General features: G+C 40.3%; 1 protein-coding gene across 1 annotated transcript; it reads left to right on the top strand.

Moving 5' to 3' along the window:
• Positions 1-5,637: 5,637 nt before the first annotated feature.
• Positions 5,638-22,701, top strand: CA2 (carbonic anhydrase 2). Its single transcript, XM_059484742.1, has 7 exons — positions 5,638-5,876; positions 6,364-6,561; positions 15,951-16,069; positions 17,482-17,574; positions 18,329-18,391; positions 19,418-19,573; positions 21,845-22,701. The coding sequence occupies exons 1-7, from the start codon at positions 5,843-5,845 to the stop codon at positions 21,962-21,964; spliced, it is 783 nt and encodes a 260-aa protein (XP_059340725.1). The 5' UTR covers positions 5,638-5,842; the 3' UTR covers positions 21,965-22,701.
• The last annotated feature ends 1,491 nt before the right edge of the window (positions 22,702-24,192 follow it).

Here is a 24,192-nt window from a genome sequence, read left to right as displayed (position 1 = left end):
TTTGTTACTAAGAGGGCTTGTTCTGCTCTTTCCTGCTCGTTTGGATGTGAAACTTTGGCCAGAGAAACTAAAAAAAACAACCAATATTTATTCCTTTGAGACAGGACATTTGGGAGCTCTGCACAGTGCAGTCATTGGTGTTCAGCCACCATCTAACTCCCATTTTTGGGGCAACTGAGAGCTCCTGGGGAAGCTCCCCTTGGTCACTGCTCTGCACACAGCTCATAGTCCCTCTGTGTGCACTGCTTTTCCCAACCCATGAGAATTTTCATTACATTGTCTGTAGCTGGAGTAGAAACTTCTTTCAAAGAGTAAAAGAGGAGCTTGTCACCATTCCCTTGTACCCTGAGAAGCAGCATTCCTGTGTTCAAAGTAAGAGCTTTGTGCAGGATCACATGTAAAGTAAATCTCAGAATGCCCATTTCAGGGGTATCTGGTTGAATACTATTTTCAGTGCCATCAGTTTACACATTCAGCAAACAACAGCAGAGCATGGCATGGTCTCTAATAACAAAAATAGAATACTTCCCAGTGTGCTGTGTGTTTTTGTTTGTTTTGTTTAATTTTAAATTAAGAAGTTGTCACAGAAGTTCAAATCTTATTTCTTCCTAAATTTTACCTTTTTACCTGCAATGAAGGTGAAAACAATATGGCTGTTTGATTTTGGTGGGTTTTTTAAGTTCAGGTGATTTAACTGATCTACACTTTGCAGGATAGATGGCATTGTTAAACTCACCAGAGAACCTAACAGAATTACATACATACAATTACTTATGTATATGATATGTATATACCATACATTTGTATGGTAATAGTTGACACCAAAGTATATACTAAATTTTCTCACAAATCTATTTTCTGTAACTTCTTTCAGCTGTACTTAGAGGTAAGGTTCAATCCTTTACCCATAGCTATCTCTTAGCATGTGTAATTAGGTACTCCTCTTTTTTTGTTTCCATTTCTCTCTAGTTCAGTTTCACAAACTGATTTCCTACCTTTTCTTTTGTTTTTGGAAAGATACAGAGGTTTACTTTGGAACTTTCTATTCTGTCTTTTGGGAATTCCCTTCTCATTCACGCTGCACTCATTTTGGTGTTTCTAAAGCTGTAATATTTGGTGAGTCCAAATCTGAGTATGAGCTACATTAACTATTTTTCACTACAGGAGAAGAACGACTTTCATTTTCATCAGTCAGTGTACCAGTACAATAAAATGTTTTATGCTCTATCCAAATGTAACTTTTTGCTTCCAGAAGTTACTGGGGGTATCAGAAGCAAGAAACTTTTGGATGCTAGTAACCTTTTAAAATAAGAATCTATAATATGCTGACCTTGGTGGGCAGGAACTCTAGAGTTAACATTGTCTTTTCACAATCTCCCAAATAGTGCTGGCACCTCTTGGCAGAGGAATAGTGAGTGACTTCCCTGTGACCAGCTGGAAGCTGATGGCTTTGATTATTTTATAAATCAGTTTTAAATCCTTTGCATATGCAGTGTTGTACTGTGTCAGACTGGCGAGCTGCTGCCGCTACCATTTCCTTGCAATACTCTCACATGTGCATCCTGCTAATAACTTCAGCGGGAGTTGATGTAAGCTTCCACATGGCACAATGCCAGCTGCAGGAGGCAGGGGTTTTCAAAACATTATGGAGTGTATCTGCAGAAGGTTACATAGTGAGAAATCAGGATGATGACCACAGACACCTTCATGTGAGGAGGAAGGCACACTATCACATGAGCAAGGAAATAGCGCCTGAAACTGTTAAGATCAGCCACCTAAAGGCCAGGTTGTGAGACAGTTCAAAACATCATGGCAGCTAGTGAACCAATACATTAGCCTGGTATGAGAAGATGCAGGATGAAGGACTTAACTAAAATGTCCTTATTGACATTAATTTTACACTGCACATGGCTTTATGGATGTAATTTCACTTAATCATGACAAATAGCTTTTGTATGGAAAATAAAGTTTATTCATGTAGTCAAACTTGTTCATTTCTACAGTAGAGATTTCTTAAATGTGGTATATTTCAAAGTGTGTATGGATTTTTCAAAATGCATTGAAGTGACTTGTGTCAGCAACAGTTAGAACTCAGCAAGAAAGGCAGTCAGGCTTTTTCCACTGCACTGAAATGCCACGAAGATCGCCTTGCTAGTATTTGCATTATTCTCTCATTAGAAATTAGTAGTTAACCATCATTTTTGTAACACAAGAAAGGACTCTAACCTGACCGAGGACCAAAAATTACTTTTATTTTCATAATTGCATTTAACTTTCACAGAATTGCTAGAATGAATTAGAGCACTGCAAGGTTCTTCTGCATCTTGCTCAGCACTGAACAGTAACATGACTTTTCATGTTAAAAAAAGACTGCAAATAGATTTTCAGAGTTGAAAATCTATCATAAAAATGAAAAGGTAGATTTACAGCATAATCACTGGATGCACTTCTGCTAAAAATGTCTAGCAGGTTACAGCCTGTGTGGTATGTCATCACTCCCGCAGCCAGAGTACTACTAGAAGTTGGTAATTTACTAAGAAAAAAAAGACTTTGATATGGAAGCATCTGTGCCATTTTCCATCTGTACTGACATTTTCTGTGCTTCACAAGTAATAATAATCACAATAAAAACATATTTCAGGAAATTTCATAAAACATACACAAACAGGATATGCCCTTCCTGTGCACAGAGTCAACAACTGTTCTGTGACATGTAAAACTTCAAAACAGAATTCAAGTGGGGCCTAAGTGATGTACAGACTTTGTACTGTCCTTTGCCCATAAATGAGTACCATAAACAGCATGGAGGCATCTGAGTGAATGAACAGACTGAAGCTATTGATGCTGCTTCTGTTTGTATTTAATATGATTCAGAAGTACCATCAAATCTAGGGACACCAATTTGTTTACCACATTTGGATGTGATCTGACTCTAAGAAGTTGAGGAGAGATGAAGAATGGCATCTGGTTTTATTGGTTTCTAAAAACCTTCACAGTATATGGTAATGGTAGTGACAGAAAGAGAGACAAGATTACACTGGCATCTTTTCTACCCAAAATGTTAATGTCAGTCATGAGTAATCAAATGGCTACAGTAATTATCTAATCTGTTCTCTGTATTTGTATTGCTTGAAATGTATTTATAATGCTTCTGTTGCCACAGGATTTGTGAACATGTGCTTTAGGAACTGCTCCTACACATCCTGTACATGCAAGCAGGCCTCAGTGGTGTGCGTCATTCCACCGACCTCATCACAACTGTGGCGGGGAGGAGCAGCCTCATGGAGCAGAGTTTGGGTTTCTCTGAGAAGCCTGAACTGCTGCAGGCACAGAGCTGATGTGCATTGTGTCCTTTTGCTGTTCCTAACATGCCTTGCAGCTTCACCCATGTGCAGTGCTATTGATTGTACCATTTCTAGGATCCACCTTCCTCTCGGGGCTTTCGGCTTTGCCCGAGGCACTGCATTCTGCCATAAAGCCACAGTCACAGATTGTGAGTCTGGTGCTGGTGGCAGACAGAAGAGAAAGAGGCTGGATTCAACAAGCCCAAGTCAATGCCAGGCTCTCATTAGTCCCTTGGCATGGGCTCAAGCCTGCAAGTACTGCTGAATGATCAAGAAAAATAGGTATTTAATTTTAAGAGCACTGGACTTTCTATTTGTGGATGTTATGTCTGTGTGCTTAACATGCATCACATTTATCTACTGATAAGAAAATGAAGATTCAAGTAATTAAAAATCCCAGTCCCTTGATGATGCTGGTGACTTAATTTCCCTGGTAAGAGACCTTAGATCTTTTAGGAAATCTACCATGCCAAGCATTGTGTCATGTTTAATCCTGTTACTTGTCCTTTATATGGAACTCCTGTTGACGTCAGTGGAAATTGACTTGTGAGAGTACAGAAGAATCAGGCTGAATGGATTTTTTCAATAGTAAAATTCAATGGAAGGAAACCTTCTGAAAGGTACCAAAATCTTATTCCTTCTTACAACATAAAGGGATGTTTTTTGCTTTGTTCTTCAAGGGTTCTTACCTATATGGATTTGTGTATCTCTGCATTTACTGACTGTTGATATACTGGATAGCGCGACTGGCAGATTTGAAAGTGATTGATACGAAGTATCTATGATGATCAAACAAGGAATGACTAATAAATGCGTAACATGCATTTCCATTTGTTGTTCTACATCCCACGCCACAGCCATTTCTAAATAACTTCTGTGTATACAGTTTTGCCATCACATTTCCATTTTGTGGTCGCTAAACCATATTGAAGCATGCAAATGTTAGGACACATACTGTGTTAATCACTAATAAGCTTTAAATATTTTCTGCTTATACCTGAAAGGGTCTGAGAAATGCCTGTAAATTTTGTAAGCAATTTCCAGCTGGTTACGTTTGCTGTTACCAATAGTACCCATTACACAAATAGACTTTTCTCCCTCGTCTTACAAATACAAACAAAAGACACAGATTTTACAATGCTGAATGTAAATGATGAAGTCATTCTGGTGTTGTTATTCTAGATTTACAATGACCTCACTGAAAACAGAACCTAGACCCCCGTGGTTAAACCACAACAGGACAATATTAAAACCAGATTTGAACAAACCATCTTAATAAGAAAATGGGGTTAAGTTACAATGTCATTTCCATACCGAAAACTGCTCCGAGCAGAAAAACACAGACACAGAAAAGCCCTCGAACAGGACCATCTGCAAGCGCGCTCGGGCAGGCGCTGCCCCTCGGGGCCCGCCCGCTCCACGGCAGAGCCGGGCCAGGGGAGCCGGCACCACAGGAACGGAGCCTGGCACCTATGACAAACCCTGGCCGCTGGCAGGGCCGCCAAGGTCCGAGCCCTCCCGCCCTCCCACGGAACACCGGAGCGTTGCGCAATAGGAAAATATCTAAAATATGTATTGCACAGTTTTGTTCTCGCTAATCCAGCCTCGAGAGCGATAGCTGAGCCGCTCTCACAGTTAAGTGTGTAATACCTCAATGATAAGAATTACATGTAAGCGCAGCTCGACCTGCAGCTTCTCCGGAGGCGATCAGGAAAAACGCACTACGGAGCAATAAGCGGCGACAACCCCGATCTCCTGAAGCCCCACCACAGCTCCTCTCCGTGACTCCGCCGATCTGCGCCTCCAAAACCTGCCACCTATGACAGACCCTGGCTGCAGCACCCTCCGGCACTGCCGAACTGCCCTGCCGGGTTGCCCTCTTCCCTCTTTTCCCCCCGCTCCCAGCAGGGAGCAGCACCGGACCGCCCTGCCGCGCCGCGCTCCCGCACGTACACACAGACACGCACACAGACCGAGGGACACACGGACGCACACCCGCTCCCTCTCTCACGCCGCGCTCTGGCACCGCCGCCCGCCCCGCACCGGCTCCCGGCGCGCTGCTCGGCCCCGCCGCCGGCACCTCCCAAGGTCACGGCGCCCCGCAGCGCCCGCAGGTGCGCGATGCGCGGAAGGAGGGAAGGAGGGCGGAGGGGACGCGGAGGGGCGGAGGGGACGCGGAGGGGACCAGGGGACATGGGGCCCCGGCACTCCCGCCCTGCCTGGGGCCGCGCCGACCCAAGCCCGCCTCGCCTAGCCCAGCCTGCCTGCCGGGGGCGCTCTGCGCCGGGCCCGCAGCAGCTCCGCGGCCGATGGTGGATTATAAGGGACCGCTCTCTCCGCCCCCGGCGGAGTCTCCCTCCGCCCTCGCCCGCACTCCCCACCCCTCCTCTGGCCGCAGAGAAGGGCATGGAGTTGGCGGGAGCCTATAAAAGCCCCTGAGAGCGCTCTGGGGCCACGGTGCTGTGACAGCCTCCACGGGCAGAGCAGGGCCGCGCACCATGTCCCACCACTGGGGATACGGCAGCCACGACGGTGAGTGCCCGGCGGTGCGGGACACCTGCCGGCAGCCGCGCCCGGGACGTGCCCGCTGCTGCCCCGCGGAGCCCTTGCCTGGAGCGGCAGCGAGCTCGTGGCGCTTTTTCCTCGTAACCTTGAAATGCACCTGCGCCCGGGCAGCGCGTCCGGCGCTCCGCACGCCGTGCCGGAGCATCTCCTGCTTCCCTGCTCACATTCCTTTACTTGGGGAAGGGAACGCGGCGCTCCCCCACAGGACAGGGTGTCCCCGAGGACTCCCCGGTACAGCCCCCGCCGAGGCTGCGCGGCCGCCGGGTGCCGCCGTGCCCAGGTGGGACCCCCGCTCGCCCCTGCTGCCGCCAGCCCACACATGTAGCGCGCAGTTAAAGGCTGACGCTGGTGTTCGAAATAGTTCGAACATCCCGATTTCCAGAAGGAGGGTTGTCGCTTTTATCTCCCTAACTTTGTGTCTTTTCCCACTGAGTTACGTTTCGCTGTCTTACAGGACCCGCTCACTGGCACGAGCACTTTCCCATCGCTAATGGAGAGCGCCAGTCCCCCATTGACATCTGCCGCAAGTCCGCCAAGTACGACTCCTCGCTGAAGCCTCTTAGCTTCAGCTATGATGCCAGCACGGCCAGAAGCATCGTCAACAACGGGCACTCCTTCAACGTGGAGTTTGATGATTCTTCCGACAAGTCAGGTGAGACCTCACATTCGTGTGCCGGAGGGGAATGGCAGAAATTGCTACTAAAATTTACTAAAATGTGTACTAAATCAAAAAGGTTTTTTAAAGGATGAAAATATACCAAAATATTCTGGCTTCTGCAAGGTGAGGATTCAGCAAACAGGAAACTGAGATCCCGTTAGAAGAAAACTAAGGCTGTCTAGGCAGCTAAACTTCAGTGAGGCTAATTGGTTTATTTTTGTATAAATCAGAAGGATTGGGATAAGGGCTTGGCTGTGGAAAAAAAAGATTAAAGTATTTGACAGGAATAATTTTAGGCATAGGTTATCATAAGCTACTGATCAAATGGTTAAAAGAAGAGGCAAAATACATCGTAGGAAAAAAATGGCCTTAGAATAGCAAAGGATTACAGTTAACAACTTGAAGTAGATTTAGTTTCTTTGGTTATCAAAATATTATTTCATGTTTCTGAAGCCACTATGCTCCCAGGTTAGTACATAATCAGAAGAATGGTTAGAAAATACCTCTGTTCTTTTGTAAGTCAATAAAACATTATCCCTGGCATTTCTTGATCCTGGGCTTTCTAGATAAAGTGTCTGACGCATTCCTACAAAGTTTGTTAGCAGGCACTCAGGTCCACAGTCCCGTGCTGTTCATTGTGCTCTGTGGTGAAATTAAGCAAGGAGTCCTGCAAAACCTTAGTAATCCTTACTGAAAGGAACAGCCTTTCTGATGGGCAGACTGAATCCAAGCTGTCCTTGCAACAAGGGTTCTGTATGTTGTCTTTGTAGTTTTTCATATGGCTGCATTTGCAGAAGTCATCACCCTGCCACAATGAATGTGCCTTTATTTTTTAATTTGGACAACAAAACAATCCTGTTGTAAGTCACTGCCTTCTCTATACACTGCCTGATTTAACTTGCTTGAGCAAGTGTCCTATTTTTCCTAAGTGTTTTGTTGGGCATGTCATTTAGGGAATGGTGCTGAAACCAAATGATCTGTGCCTACTAAAAATACGAGGTTTTTGTAACTAATGTAATACAGCGGTGTAACAGACATTCAGCAGTGCTCTAAGAATTTGACTTTGTATTTTAACTATAGTTTTTTGCTGGACAATATTAAGTGGTCAGATATAAGTGTTAACAGTTGTATAAATACACATAGGTCCATATATATAGTTTGCAAAAAGTGTCAATATTTATATTTTAAAAAGGAAAGAAAAAAGGTATTCTGAGCTCTGTTTATTTTTTTGAAACACTGGGAAGCTTAAGGAGCTGCATCGTGTTCAATCTAACAGTGTCATGTAGAATAAGGTAAATGATCCAGTGTAAAAAAAAAAAAAAAAAAAAAAAAAAAAAAGATTCTCTTACCAGATAGGTGCAAGTCTACTCTTGCTGCCGTCCTGCTCCCACTGAGCCCAAAGGAATCAGGTTCAGGTCTCCACAGTGTAAAACAACTCTTGTGTTCACTTGGTGTCTACCTAAGTCTGGAAAGAACTGTGAAAATCTGGTTGTGAGGAAAAAATGGCAAGAACATAAAATAATTTAAAGAATGCCTGCAGGAAGAATGCTCTTCATGAGAAGTCAGTGCAGAACCAGAACATCTGTGACAGGGATCCTTTGACAAATATGCAGTGACACAGCTTTCAGAGTGGGAGGATAGGAGATGCAAGTAGAAATATTCTCAGTATCTCTATTAGTGAAGCAAAAAATTATTATTCTTTAGAAACAAAAAGCACTAAACAGATTTCTGTGAAGCTGAGTAGGGTGGATCATTCACTACCAGACTTCCTATTGAAATCTACAGTGCATAGAATCTACCTGGCAGCACACTTAATGGCTTCATTTGTATGCGGTTAACTAGGTAACCTACTTTCCTTACACAAAATAGAGCTGTCTTTGACTTGTATCTGCTTGATGCTGAATTTGAGACTCAAATGTGCATACCCAGCTCTTGCTTAGACATCACACAACAATCACAAGGAGAAGCTATGTGAGGTTGTGTGATGTGCTGGTATGTTTTACAGAAGACAATGGAATAATATCCTGTAAATACTTCCCACAGGCTGTATTGCTTGTTTCTATGAGCTGTCCCATATGTGGTAATGAATTATCTGTAGTAGTAGGCGCAAAATGAAGTAATAAGATCATTGTTTGTGAATAATCTTCAAGATGAGTAACTGCGCACAAAGTAGATCCATTTCATTAAGAACTGTCAGTCTCATAACTAACAACACTGAAGCCTTCTGAACAGCAGTTCTAGGTCTTGGTGTCTGTTTGATCACTCCTGCTCTTCTGAATATACAAAATGCAATTTAAAAGATAATAAATAATATTTAATAATAATGTAATAAATAATACAATTAAAAATATGCAATTGCAATTTTAAAAATTCCAAGCAGGTAGTAATAGCGTAAAGAAAATAGATATTTTCTATTTGGTATGCTTGGAGCCTTTTGGAATGCTTTCTTAGAAACTGAATTCTGAACTTCCCCATTCAGTTGTTACTTAGTCAGTCTTTGCCTTCAATTCTTGCAGTTACTTTCTTAATTTTCATATCCACTGTCTTTTAATAGTAGTGAAACATAAGGTATTTGTAGGTGTTCATCTTCAAAATTCTTTAATTTCAAAAATTTCTACTTCATTTTCACAGCCAGAAGTCATTATGATAAAAGTGTCACTAGGAATAAAACTTTGAATTCAGGTTTATCCACTCTCATAGTAGAACTAGACCCTACATGTATGAGTGAAGCAACTGATGATGATAACTCTCAAAATAAGATGTGTAACTATAATACAAGAACTTTACAGCAAAGGAGTCTCATTAAGGGTACTTCTTTTATCATATTAAATGTTGCATATTCCAGTCTTCTGTAAGGACTTGTGTATCACTTCCCTCACTTTAAAAGACAGAAGTAAATAGTGACCTCTCAGAGCCATAAAACCGCAGGACATGACTCTGCTCAAAAAACCCTCAAGAGTCTGAAAGATTTTGTAACACACATAAAGTGTGTTCTCTATGTGAGTTTTTCCAGAGAGTCTTTGAGAATTTATCTAAGTTCTGAAATTCAAGCAAGGCATGTTCACAACAGTAGACTCTGTATTCTGCATTTTCTGACCAAGTGTTTGATGAGCTTATAAAAGAAGTCAATTAGCCATGATTTTGTTCTGTAACAAGAATGTTAAAATATCATATTTTAGCTGTAGAACCTGACAGAAGTGAATTGAAACTATGGTGTCAAAGTCTAGAGACTTGACAAAATGTGCTGGTAATTTATGCTTGTGTCTAAGTCACTTAATTTTTCCCTTCTCCTTGTTGCTGAGCTAGAGTATTGAAATTCAGGTCAGTGTCCCAAGTAAATCTGACATTTTTGCAAACATTAAGTTATAGTAGAACTTAAAATTATGGGAAAGACCTTGAAAATGAAAATAATGTATTTGCCTTGATGCTAGCTCCCTTTGAGAGTCCTTCAGTAGTTGTAATCCAATATATTACCTGATTCTTTCTATAATTGTAAATATTAATGCATACATTTCAGCTGTCTTGAATTATGACTCACTGTAAATAAACTAATCTGTTTTGTCACAGTGGTTATTGAAGAGCCAGTGCATTGGCACTGCTCAGTTGGCAGTGAGTTTCTTTGAAAATAACATCATTGTTGCTCTTCTACACTTCCACTTCACTTGGTAAACGAAAGAAGAAGCGTGTAGGTCTGCTGTCTTTAAGGAACAGCTCTAAATCAAAGTCACTGCTACTGGTTTATTTTTAGGTTTCCCAGATCTAAAGATACAATATTAACCATGCCAGAATAATATTGCATGTCATCAGTATAGGGTCATGCATTGAAGGTCCACATTGGTTAAGCAATGAATGTGTTGATCCTTTGGAATCAGAGAACTGACTGATTATAGATTTAGGGGACTGCATTCAGACACCTGCTTATGTCACAAGTAATGTTGTGCATGGCTTGGCTAAAAAGTCAGAGGTTTCAAGGGCGTGTGATCTTTAAGTCATTTTTCCTGTGAATTGGGATCAGCAGAAGCTGCAAAGTCTGTACAAACAAGTAACTTGAATAGTTCCAGTATTTCCAGGAACTGGAAAGAAGATGAGAGGGCATGAGATTAGTCCTGCATGTTTCAGGTCTTCATTTCTTTACAGAGAAGTGTCCTTCTTCATTTACACTGGGGTGAGGTTGGTTTGTTTGGGGGGGGAGGTTTGTTTGGGTTTTTTTTTTATATTAACATGCAATTTCTGAGCAGACATTTGACTTGGATTGTGAATTTAACCATTATGGAAACTTCCTTCCTTTCCTTTTGCTAATCCCTCCTCTAGAGGCGCTTTTAATGCAAAACCAGGAGAAACTAGTCAGCTGTTATCAGCTGGGGCCACTTGGAAAAGTTTATTTTTAAGCTGTAATGAAGCTGTGTGCCAGATGTCACGATTACCCCTCCTCTCAGCTGATAATTTGTTTATTTACTTAAAGGCGTGAGGGACTGCTGCATACTTAGAGGCAATGCTCACACCTTGAATTTGCTAGTCCTTCATTAGATCTGAGGGTAGTATAAACACTGTCCAGCACACAATTTTCAGTACAATGAGCAGCCACTGCATTAGTATTTAGGTATTACATTAGAAATTAAAACAGTTGATACTTTCAAGAGAATTTTAATTCTTCCAGCTTGGTTCTCAAAGTTGTTGTAAGGCTATATAGTGTGAAATGTGAGTGCAGAAGGCTGGTCAGAGACTCAGTACAGCATCTTATGATTCTCCGAGTATTTTTGTTTAAAAGGCTACATGAGAAATAAGCTCTGCTGGTCCCAGGCAGTTGGAGGAATGTTAAGAACCTAAATTACTTTGTATCCTGAAGCAGGTCAGAGTCTTCCTGGCTGCTGCTCAGTCTGGGTGAAATAGTTCAACTGAGGTGAATTGGAACCGCTGACCTGCTGCAGATACACACGTCTTCAGGACTTGCTGTGTTTTGGCAACTTTTTATTCTGGTCTATCTCTGTGGAACATCCTTATAGCCTTATCAGGCTAAGTTTCTAGGAAGGTCAGAAGTAGGTTTATTTTGGTTTTTTTCCTTATGATATACTTTTTTTTTTTCTCATAGGGAAACCCATTACAGATGTTTTCTGCAAATATGAGCCCTATAGTCAGATGCTTCGGTGCTGTCTTGCTCTTGTTACTTGTCATGATACAATGCCCTAGGAGGAATGTCTGAAAGAGATAACATAAAGAAGGAAACATCTCACAAAATGTGACTCTCTGTACTCCACGTTTCACAGAAGTGGCAGCTCACCCTAACTGAACTCTAGTCTGTCAGATGGGAAGCCCATCCTTGCATAAGAACACAAGGCTAATTCCTGAGCATCATCATAAGAGCCTTTTTCATGTCATTAATAGTACATGGTGCTCAAGTAGGTTTTTTTCTTGCCTCAAGTAATGCTTCATCTGCTTTGTCTTTTCGTCCTGTTTTCCACTGTACAGATGTCTGTGTACACACCAAAGCTTACCAAATATTAGCACTAATGTATGTACTAGGCATATGTTAACATAAACATATGCCTAGAATATTATTTAGACATCACACCTACTGTAGGCTGATACAAAATCTTGGTTTTCTTTGTGCTAAAGCAGTATGTGTGTAAGAGGGCTGTGCTCAAAGGTAGATGCTTGAAATTCCCTGCTGCTGGGTTTTTGTTTGGTAGAGTCTCAATTAGAATTAATTCTCCAAGTCTGGAGCTTTTGGACATCTACTGTGCTCTAGTGAACCCATTATTTCAGCTGCTGGAAGGAGCTTTGTAGTCAGTGATTCTCATTTGTAGAACATTTTCTCATTCTGCATTTTTCTCAGATTGACAAACTTCACAGTACTATTTTTTCTTGTCACACTAATTTGTATGACACGAAGGAATTCAGTCTACCTTTTTAAACAGTCTTGTGCTTCCTCCATTTTTATTAATCCTTTGACATGTTTATTGGTTTTATGAGGTGTATTAGTCTTCTGCTCTGTATAAAGAGAACATTCCATAGGACTTAACTAAATAACAGGAATTCCTGCAGTATTCCTACAGAAATTTAGATGTGGATGCTGCCACTTCCTGAAAAAAGGTATGAAGTGGTCGACAGCATTTTTTTACAAGGCTGTTCTGCTTTACATTGGAAGGATAACTGTTCACCAACTTTCCTTTAAATAAAACAGTGAAGGTGTGAAGCCTCGGTAAACAGCTGTACCAGATGCAGCAAAACACCCTTTGATTTCTGTGTGTTTTCAAATATCCCAAGAAAGTGTAATGGAGTCAAATATAATTCACCTTCTCTATCCCACGGTTGGTATAAGTCACATAAAGGGAAGAGTTTGGGTGCTTATTTGACTTCCTGAATTAGTGCTTCTAATACTGTGTTCACTTAATTTAGACCAAGTTACGAGAACATTTAACAGTGAAATGTTATGAAATGTCCAGTAATTACTGGATGTTGCTAGTATAACTTTTCCAGTAAAGGGTAGAAGATAGAATGGTAATGAAAAAAACCCCTTTTTCTTAATCTAAGGAAAATAGCTCCAGATTTGTCTAATAAGTGTCTAATAGTGGAAAAGAAGAACAGGCATTGCCAAACTGTCACCTCTTGGGCTATAACACAAGACGAGGTTATGATAATTGTCTTGAGTAAATGGAATCTGTGAGAAAATAATGTTTTTTCAGCTCCTCTTGTGCTGTTTTCAGACAGTGTTGCATCTGAAGCTTTACTATAAAACAGAAAAGATCACAGCTACCTAGGTATTTTCGGGATGGTTTTCGCTAATACTGATTTCAAAAGTAAGGGAGCTAATGATGACATTCTCCAATATGGATCAGAACTTCCCCATTCCTTTTTAAAAAAGGGATGGAAAGGTTGGACTTTTTTCAACATGGCCTCGAATTGATATTCCTGTCAGATGGAACAAAGGGAAGTTGTTGGTATCAATGTTGTTCTGATTCTCTGTGGACTTTTATATTGCAAAAGGTGGTATCATTTGTCTATGGTTTGAAAAGCTTGCTCTGAAGAAAAAAGCAGTTCCATCATTCCTACTTTGCCTTTTAAGTTTAGTTTTACTTTCTTGGGAAGACTAAGAAGTGTTAAAAAAAAAAAAAACTGCTTAACATAGGCTAGAACAAGAGGGCCATTCTGTAATTAAGCCTGCTGGATTTGTATTCATTCACACTAATCTAATTGTTACTTTCTTTGAATGCTCTGCTGTGAGTCAAAATAAGCTAGTGCTGGATTTGAGAACCACAGAATTAGAAAAGTAAGCAAAAACTGCAAAGAGACTTTTCTGCATCTTTTGAGGTTTTGAGACTATAGCAAACTTTGTGTGGAGAAATAACACTGCAAATGAACTCAAGAACATTGCATGGTTCTGCTTTTCAGCATGCTTTCCATTGCTAATAATAATGGCAGATTAACCTGTGCTGTGCTAGTGCTTTCTGAGGTCAAGGAGTGATGGAACCTCAGTCCATTTGTACCTGCAACAACCGGCAAGACTCTGAGCTAAAGGAACTGAAACACTGTAACTCCATGGCTTTATTTTAAAATTGTATACATGAAATGATTTTGTTTCTGTAAAGACACAGTAACCAGTTCCTTCATTTCCAAAAAGATCTAATATCCTTCTACAGCTGCTGTTCTGAAACAAGTACTCAGATTTGTAGCCCTGTGCTCGAAACAGTTATGCTTCTTGGAAACTAGCGCATGCAGAAATGTAAAAAGTAGAATAAGTTTCCATTTGATTACTTTAAGTAGACATTCTTCTTTGGATCACATAGCTTGGAAATAGGTAGGGCAAGTCCTGGTCTGTTGGCTAAAGTTTTGGAAATTACATAGGTTGCAGTGGAACATCTATTAATGTTTTTCAAATAAAGATACATGTTGGGAGACTTCTAAATATATTTACCAAAGGAGCCCTTGGCAAATTCTAGATTTGTCCACTGAACCCAAATTTTGCATGCATAGGGAACACTGGTGGAAATGAACATATTTTTAAGAAATCTTACTTCAATTTCATGTGTTGCAAATTTTTTGTGAAATCTTTCTCACCTGATTGTTGGTATCTATGGCTAGTGTTGTCCATGCTTGTGTATAATGGGACTTTTTCAAACCTGCAGCCTCCTTTCCCAGTCAGCATTTGATACATATTTTCACACATGCACGTATTGTGCTAATGTCTAGACTAATTGCAGACTGAGAGGAAAGCATCTTTACTCCTCAGAATCATTTTTTTGCACATACACAGAGCACACTTACCTGTAATATCTGATGTCAGCACTCTTCTGTCACTTTATTGTATATAGGTATTTATAGAGAGAAATTGGTCCCTTAAAATACCTAACACTTCAAATTACTTTTTGTTTTTAAATTTTTAAATAACAACTTAAAGATTTTATTTTGAATTTGGATTTGAGATGCTTGGGGGAAAAAATGAAAAAATCCCCAACCAAAACATAAACTGGTGTGAAACCTTTCTCTGATAACTTAGATAAATACCTCTATTTAATAGAACTATTTGTTATTATTCTGTGCTTTATGCTGCACTGGAGGAGACGTTGTCTGTGCCCTCAGCATTTTGCAATGGTAGGGCTTGATCCTGCAAATTATAATGGTGATTGGTCACAGTTGGAGTAGAAAGGTAAAACTAACAAGCAGAATAAGGGAGCTTGCTCTTGTATAATTCAAAGCGTGTCTAGGAGCTTCACTCAGAGCAGTCCCATAGCACAAGCAATGCCAGATAATGGAGAGCAGAAATAAACAACTCATTTCCAAAAAGTCCATCTGTGTAAGCATTGCCATTTTCACCACAATGGCAAGAAAAAGAGATTTGAATTCACATCTCTGCACTGTCTTCTCCTGTGCCTAGTGCTTTACCTTGCTGCAGGAAGGCTAACCCATGGCTAACAGGTGTTCAGGTTTAAATTGGAACCAAAATCATTTTACCCAATCCAATCTGCTACAGGATTTGCAGGATTAAGGCCTAAATGGATGAAGTATCGAAAATGAAAGAACAGACTACATTTGTACATGGAAGATGATTCAGTCTTCAAATGTACCTCCTTAGGATGATTCTATGTGGGCCTCTTACAAAGGGCTTTTTTAATCTATTTGGTGACAGAAAAGTTACATCTTCCTTCATCACTTGAAATACCAGCATGCCTGTTAAATTGCTGATGAGATGCTCACTGTAAAGTCACTTATGTTTTTATGCATTTATTATCAGTTTTGGTGTATTGCAGTAATGTACCATTGAGGATGATCTGGAGTAGCATGGCAGCATGCAATGAACTGTAAATCACATAAAAGACTTGAGATAATTTTTGTTATCAAGTCTCCCTTCAAACTGAAACAACTATGTGATTTGCTTTATTTTGCAGTGGTGCAGGGAGGAGCGCTGGATGGAGTCTACAGGCTGGTGCAGTTTCACATTCACTGGGGATCCTGTGATGGCCAGGGATCTGAGCACACTGTGGATGGTGTGAAGTATGATGCAGAGGTAGGCTTTACCTTCTCCAGTCTTCTTTGTATAATGAGGTTTTGATTTTTTAAAGTATTCCACCACAGTAGCACTTTCACTACAGATCCTCACAGGAGAAGGTTCGCATAGACAATTTTGGTATGATGCCACCTTAGAACATAGTCCTTGCAAGAGCAGGGCATTAGGCTTGTAATTTTTCTCAGCTACTTCATGTCAAAGAGAAACAGAAAACCCCACATTGATAATACCTCTATTTTTCCCCACTTTCTCTATGACTCTCGGAAATTATGAAAAAAGAGAATTACAGCACATCTGTACATGCACATCCCCTTTTCCTAGCTTCAGCTTTTAACATCAGAGGTCTTTATAAAAGCAGTAGAATAATTTTGGGACAGATATTTTCATACTTTGGTAGCAAATAATCAAGGAAAGTTATGAAGAGGGCAGACAGTAAAGTGCAATCTTACTGTCTGGCACTCTTTGTGATCCCTTGAGACTCCACGTGTCCCTCAGACCACTTAAGACTCCATATTACAGTCTGATACAGAAACTGAATGACTTTAGGGCCTTGCATCTCACCTTTCCTCATCCCCTGTTTAGAAATCTACCTCTGGTTTCTGTGACTGACTTCTAAAATATATTCATAAATACATATTTGTGGAACGTATCTGTGATTTGCATTGATAGATAAAAGAAACTGCTCCACAAATTCATTGGCTCTGCTGCTTTTTGATGAGGGAAGTAGCTTTTGTCTTATCTGAGATACTTCAATTACATTCTGTCTTTCACAGTACCATAATTACTTGTTCAACTTGACTTGCAGATGTGGGGAAACAGCCTGATGAACTTAAATTAGAAATAACTTGGAAATTAAAAAGAAAGTAACATCCTGGCTAACATGATCTGGAGATTAATTTCATATTCTTTTCCAAGCCTTTCCAGTAAAGGGCAGGACTTGCTTTAAAAAAAAAAAAAACCTTCCAAATTGTGAGTCAAATCTGTAGTTAATGTGTCTTCTCTGCTTCTGACACTGGCAATGTATGTCAGTGTGCTCAGAACTCCAGGATATATAGCATTAAAATACTACATTGAAATCCTGTGGGCTGTATGTGGGAAAAAACTTATGCTGAAGATAACAGGAGTTTCACCACATGAAAAGCAGAATGATACAGCCACAGTTTGCCTTTAAAACTCACCAGAGACTAGGAGTGAGGAGCAAAATAAAACACATTACAGAAATCTCTTTGAATAAATGAAACTTTAAAGTAGATAAATAATTTAACAAGTTCTTAACTGTACACAAAAGCTTTCAAACCTCAGCAGTAAAACACCATCTTGCTCTTAATAAATTACTTCCCTGCATCTTTATTTGTGAAGTATTCTGGATGGAATATCATCTTCACAGTGCTTCTTTGTTTTCTTGCTCCCAGCTCCATATTGTTCACTGGAATGTAAAATATGGTAAATTTGCTGAAGCTGTGAAGCATCCTGATGGTTTAGCGGTGGTGGGCATCTTCATGAAGGTTTGTGAAACTTTTACTTTTTTATTTGTCCAGCAAATTCATTGTGTTGTGAGGAGAGCCTAAGGGCAGAAAAGATGGAATAAGGCAGCATTGTGCTGTACTGCCCAAATCCATACCAAACTAGGTGGTGCTCCAAATTGTTACCTTCTTTTATCTATAAAAATTGTACACTGGCCATGGAGTGTGACTGCCATCCATCACTGTGGCCGCCCTGTAGCAGCATTCTTGCCTTCATCAAGACAGTGATGCTGCCTTACCAGTGAAAGGTAATGTGCATAACTGACCAAGTTGTGTGTGTGCATCTGCATTGTGACCAGACTAAATAACACCTATTTTCCTTTTCTTGTCATTGTTAAATGCCAGAGTGTTTTGTGTTAGTTGAATTGTCTTGACAGCTAGCTTACAGAGCTATCTGCTCCAGCAGTACGTAGTATTCCATCCTGGCCTCACTGAGGGTGACTATTTTATTGGGAGGGTGACTTCCATAAAAGAAGAACAGCTTAGGTCCAAAAATAAATCCACACACTGTAAATGAAAATAGCTTCATTGTGTCCAATGTCCTTGGCTGACCCGTTTGTGCTCACTGTCAACTGGCATGATTTTACAGAGCCTGTTTAAGTCACACTGTAATACTCCTATTATGTAATGAAATGCAACTGGGGAAAAAAAAAGTTTCCCTGAGAACTGTAACAGAAAACTAAAGGTGTCATGAGAATGCATGGTGATTTTTATTTTCTTATGGTTTGTGTTACAGGTGGGAAATGCCAAGCCTGAGATGCAGAAGGTTGTGGATGCTCTGAGTTCCATTCAAACCAAGGTAATACTTGCTGTCTGTGTTCATGGACACCCATCACAACTGTGCTAAGTCATCCTCTTTGGAAAGTACAGTTTTTTACTTCTTCCCAGCCTTCTGCATATATGAAAGTAAAACAAACTTCCTGCCATTAGCAAAGGTGCTCCTATAATTCTAAAAGCAAAACAGATTGGAATGAAGTTGAGGTAGAGAGCATGAAATACTGGAAATAGTGATTATTTCCTATCTTTGTGACTACATTTCTCTTTCTCTGTCTTTTAACTGTTTTTAAGCCTATAGGATAGGATTCATCCTCCTAATCTAAACTACAGGTGCCCTTTCTCGTCTGTGGTAACAGATGGAAAAGGCATTTCCCCTCTGTGCATCTGTGGGTTAAATTGCCTTTTTCCAGGAGGTCATGCTTCTCTTAGCTATTTCTAGAGAGAGTTCAGATAAACAGTTTGATCAGTACATATAATTAAGGGGGAAAAACTTTTCCTGTGTCTTAAATATTGTGTGCAGTGTGTGTGATTTTAGTGTGCTGAGTAATGAGAAACTAAAAGTACTTGGTGAGTAATTAGGCACCTTCATAGTGGGTAAAGGCCAATGAGAAATGTGGACAGCAAAGATAAGAAATGAGACTATGCTGTCATCTTTCTCATGAGGTGCCCTTTGTGGTAAAGGGATGTGCTGCTTACTGCAATGGACTCTCCAACAGGTCTCACAGGTTCTGTGTTTCCCATGCAATCAGTGTATGAGGCACTTGAAATCTCATTGTTTTTCAGGCAAGGTTAAATCTTATCTCTAAGACTAAGGAACATAAATGCAGCATTTGTTAGGAGAAGCAATATCTCGAAAATCTTGTAAGAAATATATTGCTGAGAGTATTTAATCCCAAAGGCACTGTAGTTGGCATGCAACACTTGATGCCAAATTCCATTTTTGCCTTTCTACAGCCATGGAGCTTTCCTAGGAGACTTCACTACTGCAATCCTAGTGTGTGCATATGCTCTCTCCCTGACATCAGCCCATCTGCTTATTTTATTGTAGGGAAAGCAAGCTTCCTTTACAAATTTTGACCCCACTGGACTCCTTCCTGCATGCAGAGACTACTGGACATACCCTGGCTCACTGACAACTCCACCACTGCTTGAATGTGTGATCTGGCACGTTCTGAAGGAGCCCATCACTGTGAGCTCTGAGCAGGTAGGTTTCCATTGGATGGTGCCAGTAGATGTGTACTGGAGTTGCACTGATGGCTTCAGTTCATCCCACCAGGTGATCTTTGAAGTGGCAGCATTAGTGCAGAGCTGTGCAGGGTATTAGCTAGCATCACATGTCAAAAAAATCTATCTGAAGTGGTAATCCTGACAGGACTCTGCTTCTGCTTGCGGATGTAGTTTGCTGTAGAATGTAAGGCTGTCTTCTATTTGGGCACTCCAGGGAAGATTGGGGGGAATTTGAAAAAAATTATCAGATATTTTTCAGATACATGATTAGAGCTGTCATGTGGTAAAAATCTGAAAAATTGAGGCATGCATGAAAGCACCATTTGCACGTGCAGAGTTATTCCAGCATGTATTGTGAGCATCAGCAGGTTTGCTGTACATGTAATTACCTCTCTGGGTCTGCTTGCCCTGAAAAGGCCAGGTTTACAAAGCACCTGGGGACCGTGTGTGCTGCATCCACAGTCTCACATTGTGAGTAGTAGCTGTAGTGGTCCGTTGATTTTCCAGCATTTCCAGGACACTGAGCTCTTTTTGCAAGTTGTCACAGAACAGACTGGGAAATCCTACACAGCTTTGTGGTGATTCTAACAAAGCTCCCATTGTTAAGAAGAGGCAAAAATTGCAGATTCCAGAAGTCTGCTGCCTAAGAAAATACTCTTTTGACCAGCCTGAGAATGATGGTCTTCCTAGCAGGAAGAAGCTTGTGCAGATTAAACCACTCTTGGCCACAGCTTTCTGTACTATCCATTAATGAAATTAAGATTCCATTTTTGGGTTCAGATCTGTGTGCTTGAGAGATATAAATAGAATCTAGAGCCTGTAAATACAAAACAGCCCTGAAGGGCTTTAACCTTCAAATTCCTAAGTATCTTTTATTGATGCTAGAAATGCTAACAACCTGCACCTAATTCTAGGGGGCTTCTGATAGGAAAGAAAATGCAACTGAGATGTTTCAGAAGCAGGCAACACCCATAGAATATGTGATGAGGAAGATCTATTGGAAGTAATAACTACAGCAGTAATTGATTTTAATTTTTGTCTTTAGTAAACTGCAAGGGAGCATTAAAGTTGACACTACTCCAAACTATTCCTATTACTGTTGATAATCCAAAGTTTGCAAATATGGTTTTATTATAAGGCAGGAGCACATCCACCAAAATAGTGGTTTTTTTCTACTCTACCTACTCCAACCACCTACACGTGGTAAAAGTCACCACTTATTTCTCCCTTACACATCCCTCCATGTTATCATCAATATTTCCACACTGTGTGGCAGTTTACTTTTTCATTCCCATACTGATCAAAACAAGAAACCGTATATAAGATTATTGATTCAAGGTTTAAGGTGGTTAGGTTTTCCAAAGCTAAAAAGAAGCTGAATATAAGAGTAGGGTATAGCAAGCCTGCTGTCACTTGTTGTGATGCAGCAGTTCCTGTCAGAGGTTCAGCTCTGAACTTTGTTCTGGTTGGTCCTGAAGGTGAAGTCCAGAGGACACAGGTCGCTGCTGAGGCCTTTTTTCCTTGAATGTGGAAAAACTGGTCTAGAACCTGATTTGTAGGAAATCCTATGACCCACCTACATACATTCATCAGCACTTCTACCTGTCCGTGTGAGACTATGTTTGGGGTGGGTTATTATTTTGGCACAATCTTTTTGTGAGTTTTGGAGATCCCTATTTACACATAAAGGTGCTTTTTTTACATCAGATTGTGAAAACAGTTCCAGTTGTACTTTAGGAACAAGTACCATAACTATACATATGCTGCTGTTGATGTGAAGCAGCTTTCCCCTCACAGCATTTCAAAATCAGGATAATTTGAATTCATTCAACAGCTTTATTTTGACCCAAGGGTAAAACCATTTTTAATTGTTATTATTTCAAGTGGACTTAAAAAAAAAACAGCCAAAACTGTATAACTTGCAGAGGATTCTGAAAGGATTTCAATTCATATCTGGATCAAGGACAAACAGCTCTTTGCTTGCAGAGTTCAGAAATGTGTGTCTATGTCCTTGTTTTTTGTGCATTCACAGTTCTTGCCAGGATATTTTGTGGACAGGAGGGGCTATGTCAAGGCTGGAAATGGTGTGGGTGAAATGCAGACCCGTAGGTGCTGATGCCACCTCAAGGCTACTAGTACTGTCAAAACTTTGGGTCAGAGCTCTGGTTCAGGCCCAAGATGTGTAGTTTCAACAAGTCCTGCTGAAATGGGAGGATGCATTTGAGGATATTTGTGCCTTTTCCCACAGATGTGCAAACTCCGTGGCCTTTGCTTCAACGCTGAGAATGAGCCCGTGTGCCATATGGTGGACAACTGGCGCCCATGTCAGCCTTTGAAGAGCAGAGAAGTCAGAGCCTCCTTCCAGTAACCTCAGTGCTGAGAGTGTTAGGAATTGCTGTGTTCGTGAGGAGCCCCTTTTGCTAAGCCCAAATCAAACTTTGCCGTGTGTGCCCAGGCAACATCTTGTCTCCCAGATCCATTTACTTTCTTTTGCTCTGCGTCTGAAATGCCAGCTATTGAAACGTGAAAGGCTCTTGGCTGAATGGGAAAGGGTTCTTAAGGTGTGGGGTTGGGGGAGGCAAGGGGTGGGTGGCTGTGTGCATTTTGGTGACTATTACTGCGACTGACACTTTGGTACAACAGTAAGTTGGCCACTTGGGAGAGGATATGGTGGTAGCAAAATAAGCCATTTTAAGAAACCTCATCTACTGGTGTGATAGTACACGTAACTAACGATAACTTGAAGCTTTGTAAGAAGCACAGGAATACCGAATCTAGCTATAATTTAGAGAAAAATGTATTTTGAGAAAGTTAAGCAAAATGAATATTTAGAATTAGACTACTTAGATTTTAAGAAACTGACATGTAAATATTTTTGAGACTATTTTGCATTTTTACCCGTGCTGTCAACAGCCTTAGTTACGTCTTAATGGTAGTGTTGGGTTTTTTAATTAAAAATGTTCTAAATTAAATGTTTTCTTTAAAAGTTGTTATTACCATAGAAATAATACAAAATATCTTTTCATTGAAATAATATATGTCCTAATTTAAAAAGGAAAATAATATTGTATTTTAGATAACTTCTCTAATAAATCTATACTTCTATTTTTTTGCTTCCCTGCTGTTATTTTAATTTTGGTAAGAAGTCACTAATCTGTTCACATGGTTGCATATGAAACATAATTACTTGATACATACATTGGGAATTGGCTTCAGTGACACTGAACATGAATGCAAGACTGTATGGACATGCTAAGAAATTTTCTCTAAGTAGGTGTCTTCTCTCTGATAGCAGAAGGAAGTGTTAATTTTGAGCAATCATTACAAATTATCATCAAATTGGAATGTACAATGAAAGATGCCCTCACAAAACTTTTGAACAAAATTCTATTGAAGAATGGGCTCGATTTTGGTGCTAGTTTTTAAATTAATTTGTTATGAGTTTGCTACCCCATAAGGAATCACGTTGTAATTTATAAGGTATCAGTTGGGCAGGCTATGTTCTGAAGCACCTGGATCTTGAAATGTGTGTGATGAGAATGAAGATATCTTGAAGTGCATACAAACAGCTTCAGAAAAAAATGTCAGATCTCAGCCTCTGAAAAGCTTCCACATGTAAAATGCCCACCATTGTACACCCCCCTCAAAATAAAACCCAACAAACCCAAAACCAAAATATGGATTTTACAGCTCTAAACCCATACCTTTACAATTATGATAACCTGAATACAAAGCACTAAGGCTGCTTGAGGAGTGGTAATCTCATTGGTACATGAACAGCTGAAAAATTATCCAGGCTGGTACATGACAGAGAATGTGAACTAATGGCTGGGGTAAAAACATGGACATGCCCTTGAGGTTCTAGCTACTGCTGCAATAAAGAGTTTCATATCTTATATTCTGTCACACTTCAAGGTTGCTCCATAAATAATACCTAACAGGGAAGACAATCAACATCAGCCATATATTTATCATCTTGTTTGTGCGAGTCTGTTTATCTGGAATGTTGCCAGTGCCATATGTTTGCCTTTGCTGAGGATGAAGTACTTCTGTATTCAGCCAGACAGTTCATGCTGGTGTTCCTAGGTTACATATTTAGGTACAGGAACAGCCTGTATTACGTCTTACCTGGGTGGTCTACCAGGCAGCACTAGTCTTTTTGCTTTTTCTGGAAGTAAGCCAAATTACAGAACCACACCTCAAAATCCTACCCAAAAATAAAAACCCTTTCCAGCTCTCTCCAGAATAAAATGATACATGAACTTACCACAAACTCACATTTTGCAGTTTGATTCTAGTGCAATAGATAGATAACCTTTTATAAGGGAGACACGTATTAAGTCCAACCCGGAAATAAAGAAAACAATTTACTTGGCATTCATGATTTGTTCCCTGAATTGTGAGTTCAATTAAGATAATGGTGAACAGGAGCATCCAGCTCTTCTTTCTGACCTTATTTACTAATTGCTTATATAAAGAGTTTGTAATTAGGTCTTGCCATTGTTGCACAGCAGACAACACCCATTCTAACATCATCCTGTTTTAACTGGAAAACTGTTGCTGAATTCATAATGCAAATTAAGAGACCACTTTGGT

This window comes from Ammospiza nelsoni, chromosome 1 (assembly GCF_027579445.1).
Source record: "Ammospiza nelsoni isolate bAmmNel1 chromosome 1, bAmmNel1.pri, whole genome shotgun sequence".
Classification (NCBI taxonomy): domain Eukaryota; kingdom Metazoa; phylum Chordata; class Aves; order Passeriformes; family Passerellidae; genus Ammospiza; species Ammospiza nelsoni.
Note: the sequence above shows the minus strand (reverse complement) of the source record. Positions and strands in the feature narration are given on the sequence as shown.

Bases quoted from the DNA above. Each gene is read 5' to 3' on its own strand.
- CA2 (XM_059484742.1), top strand. From the start codon at position 5,843: ATGTCCCACCACTGGGGATACGGCAGCCACGACG. The intron at 5,877-6,363 runs GTGAGTGCCCGG...GCTGTCTTACAG, and splicing joins GGGATACGGCAGCCACGACG to GACCCGCTCACTGGCACGAG. The intron at 16,070-17,481 runs GTAGGCTTTACC...TCTTGCTCCCAG, and splicing joins GTGTGAAGTATGATGCAGAG to CTCCATATTGTTCACTGGAA.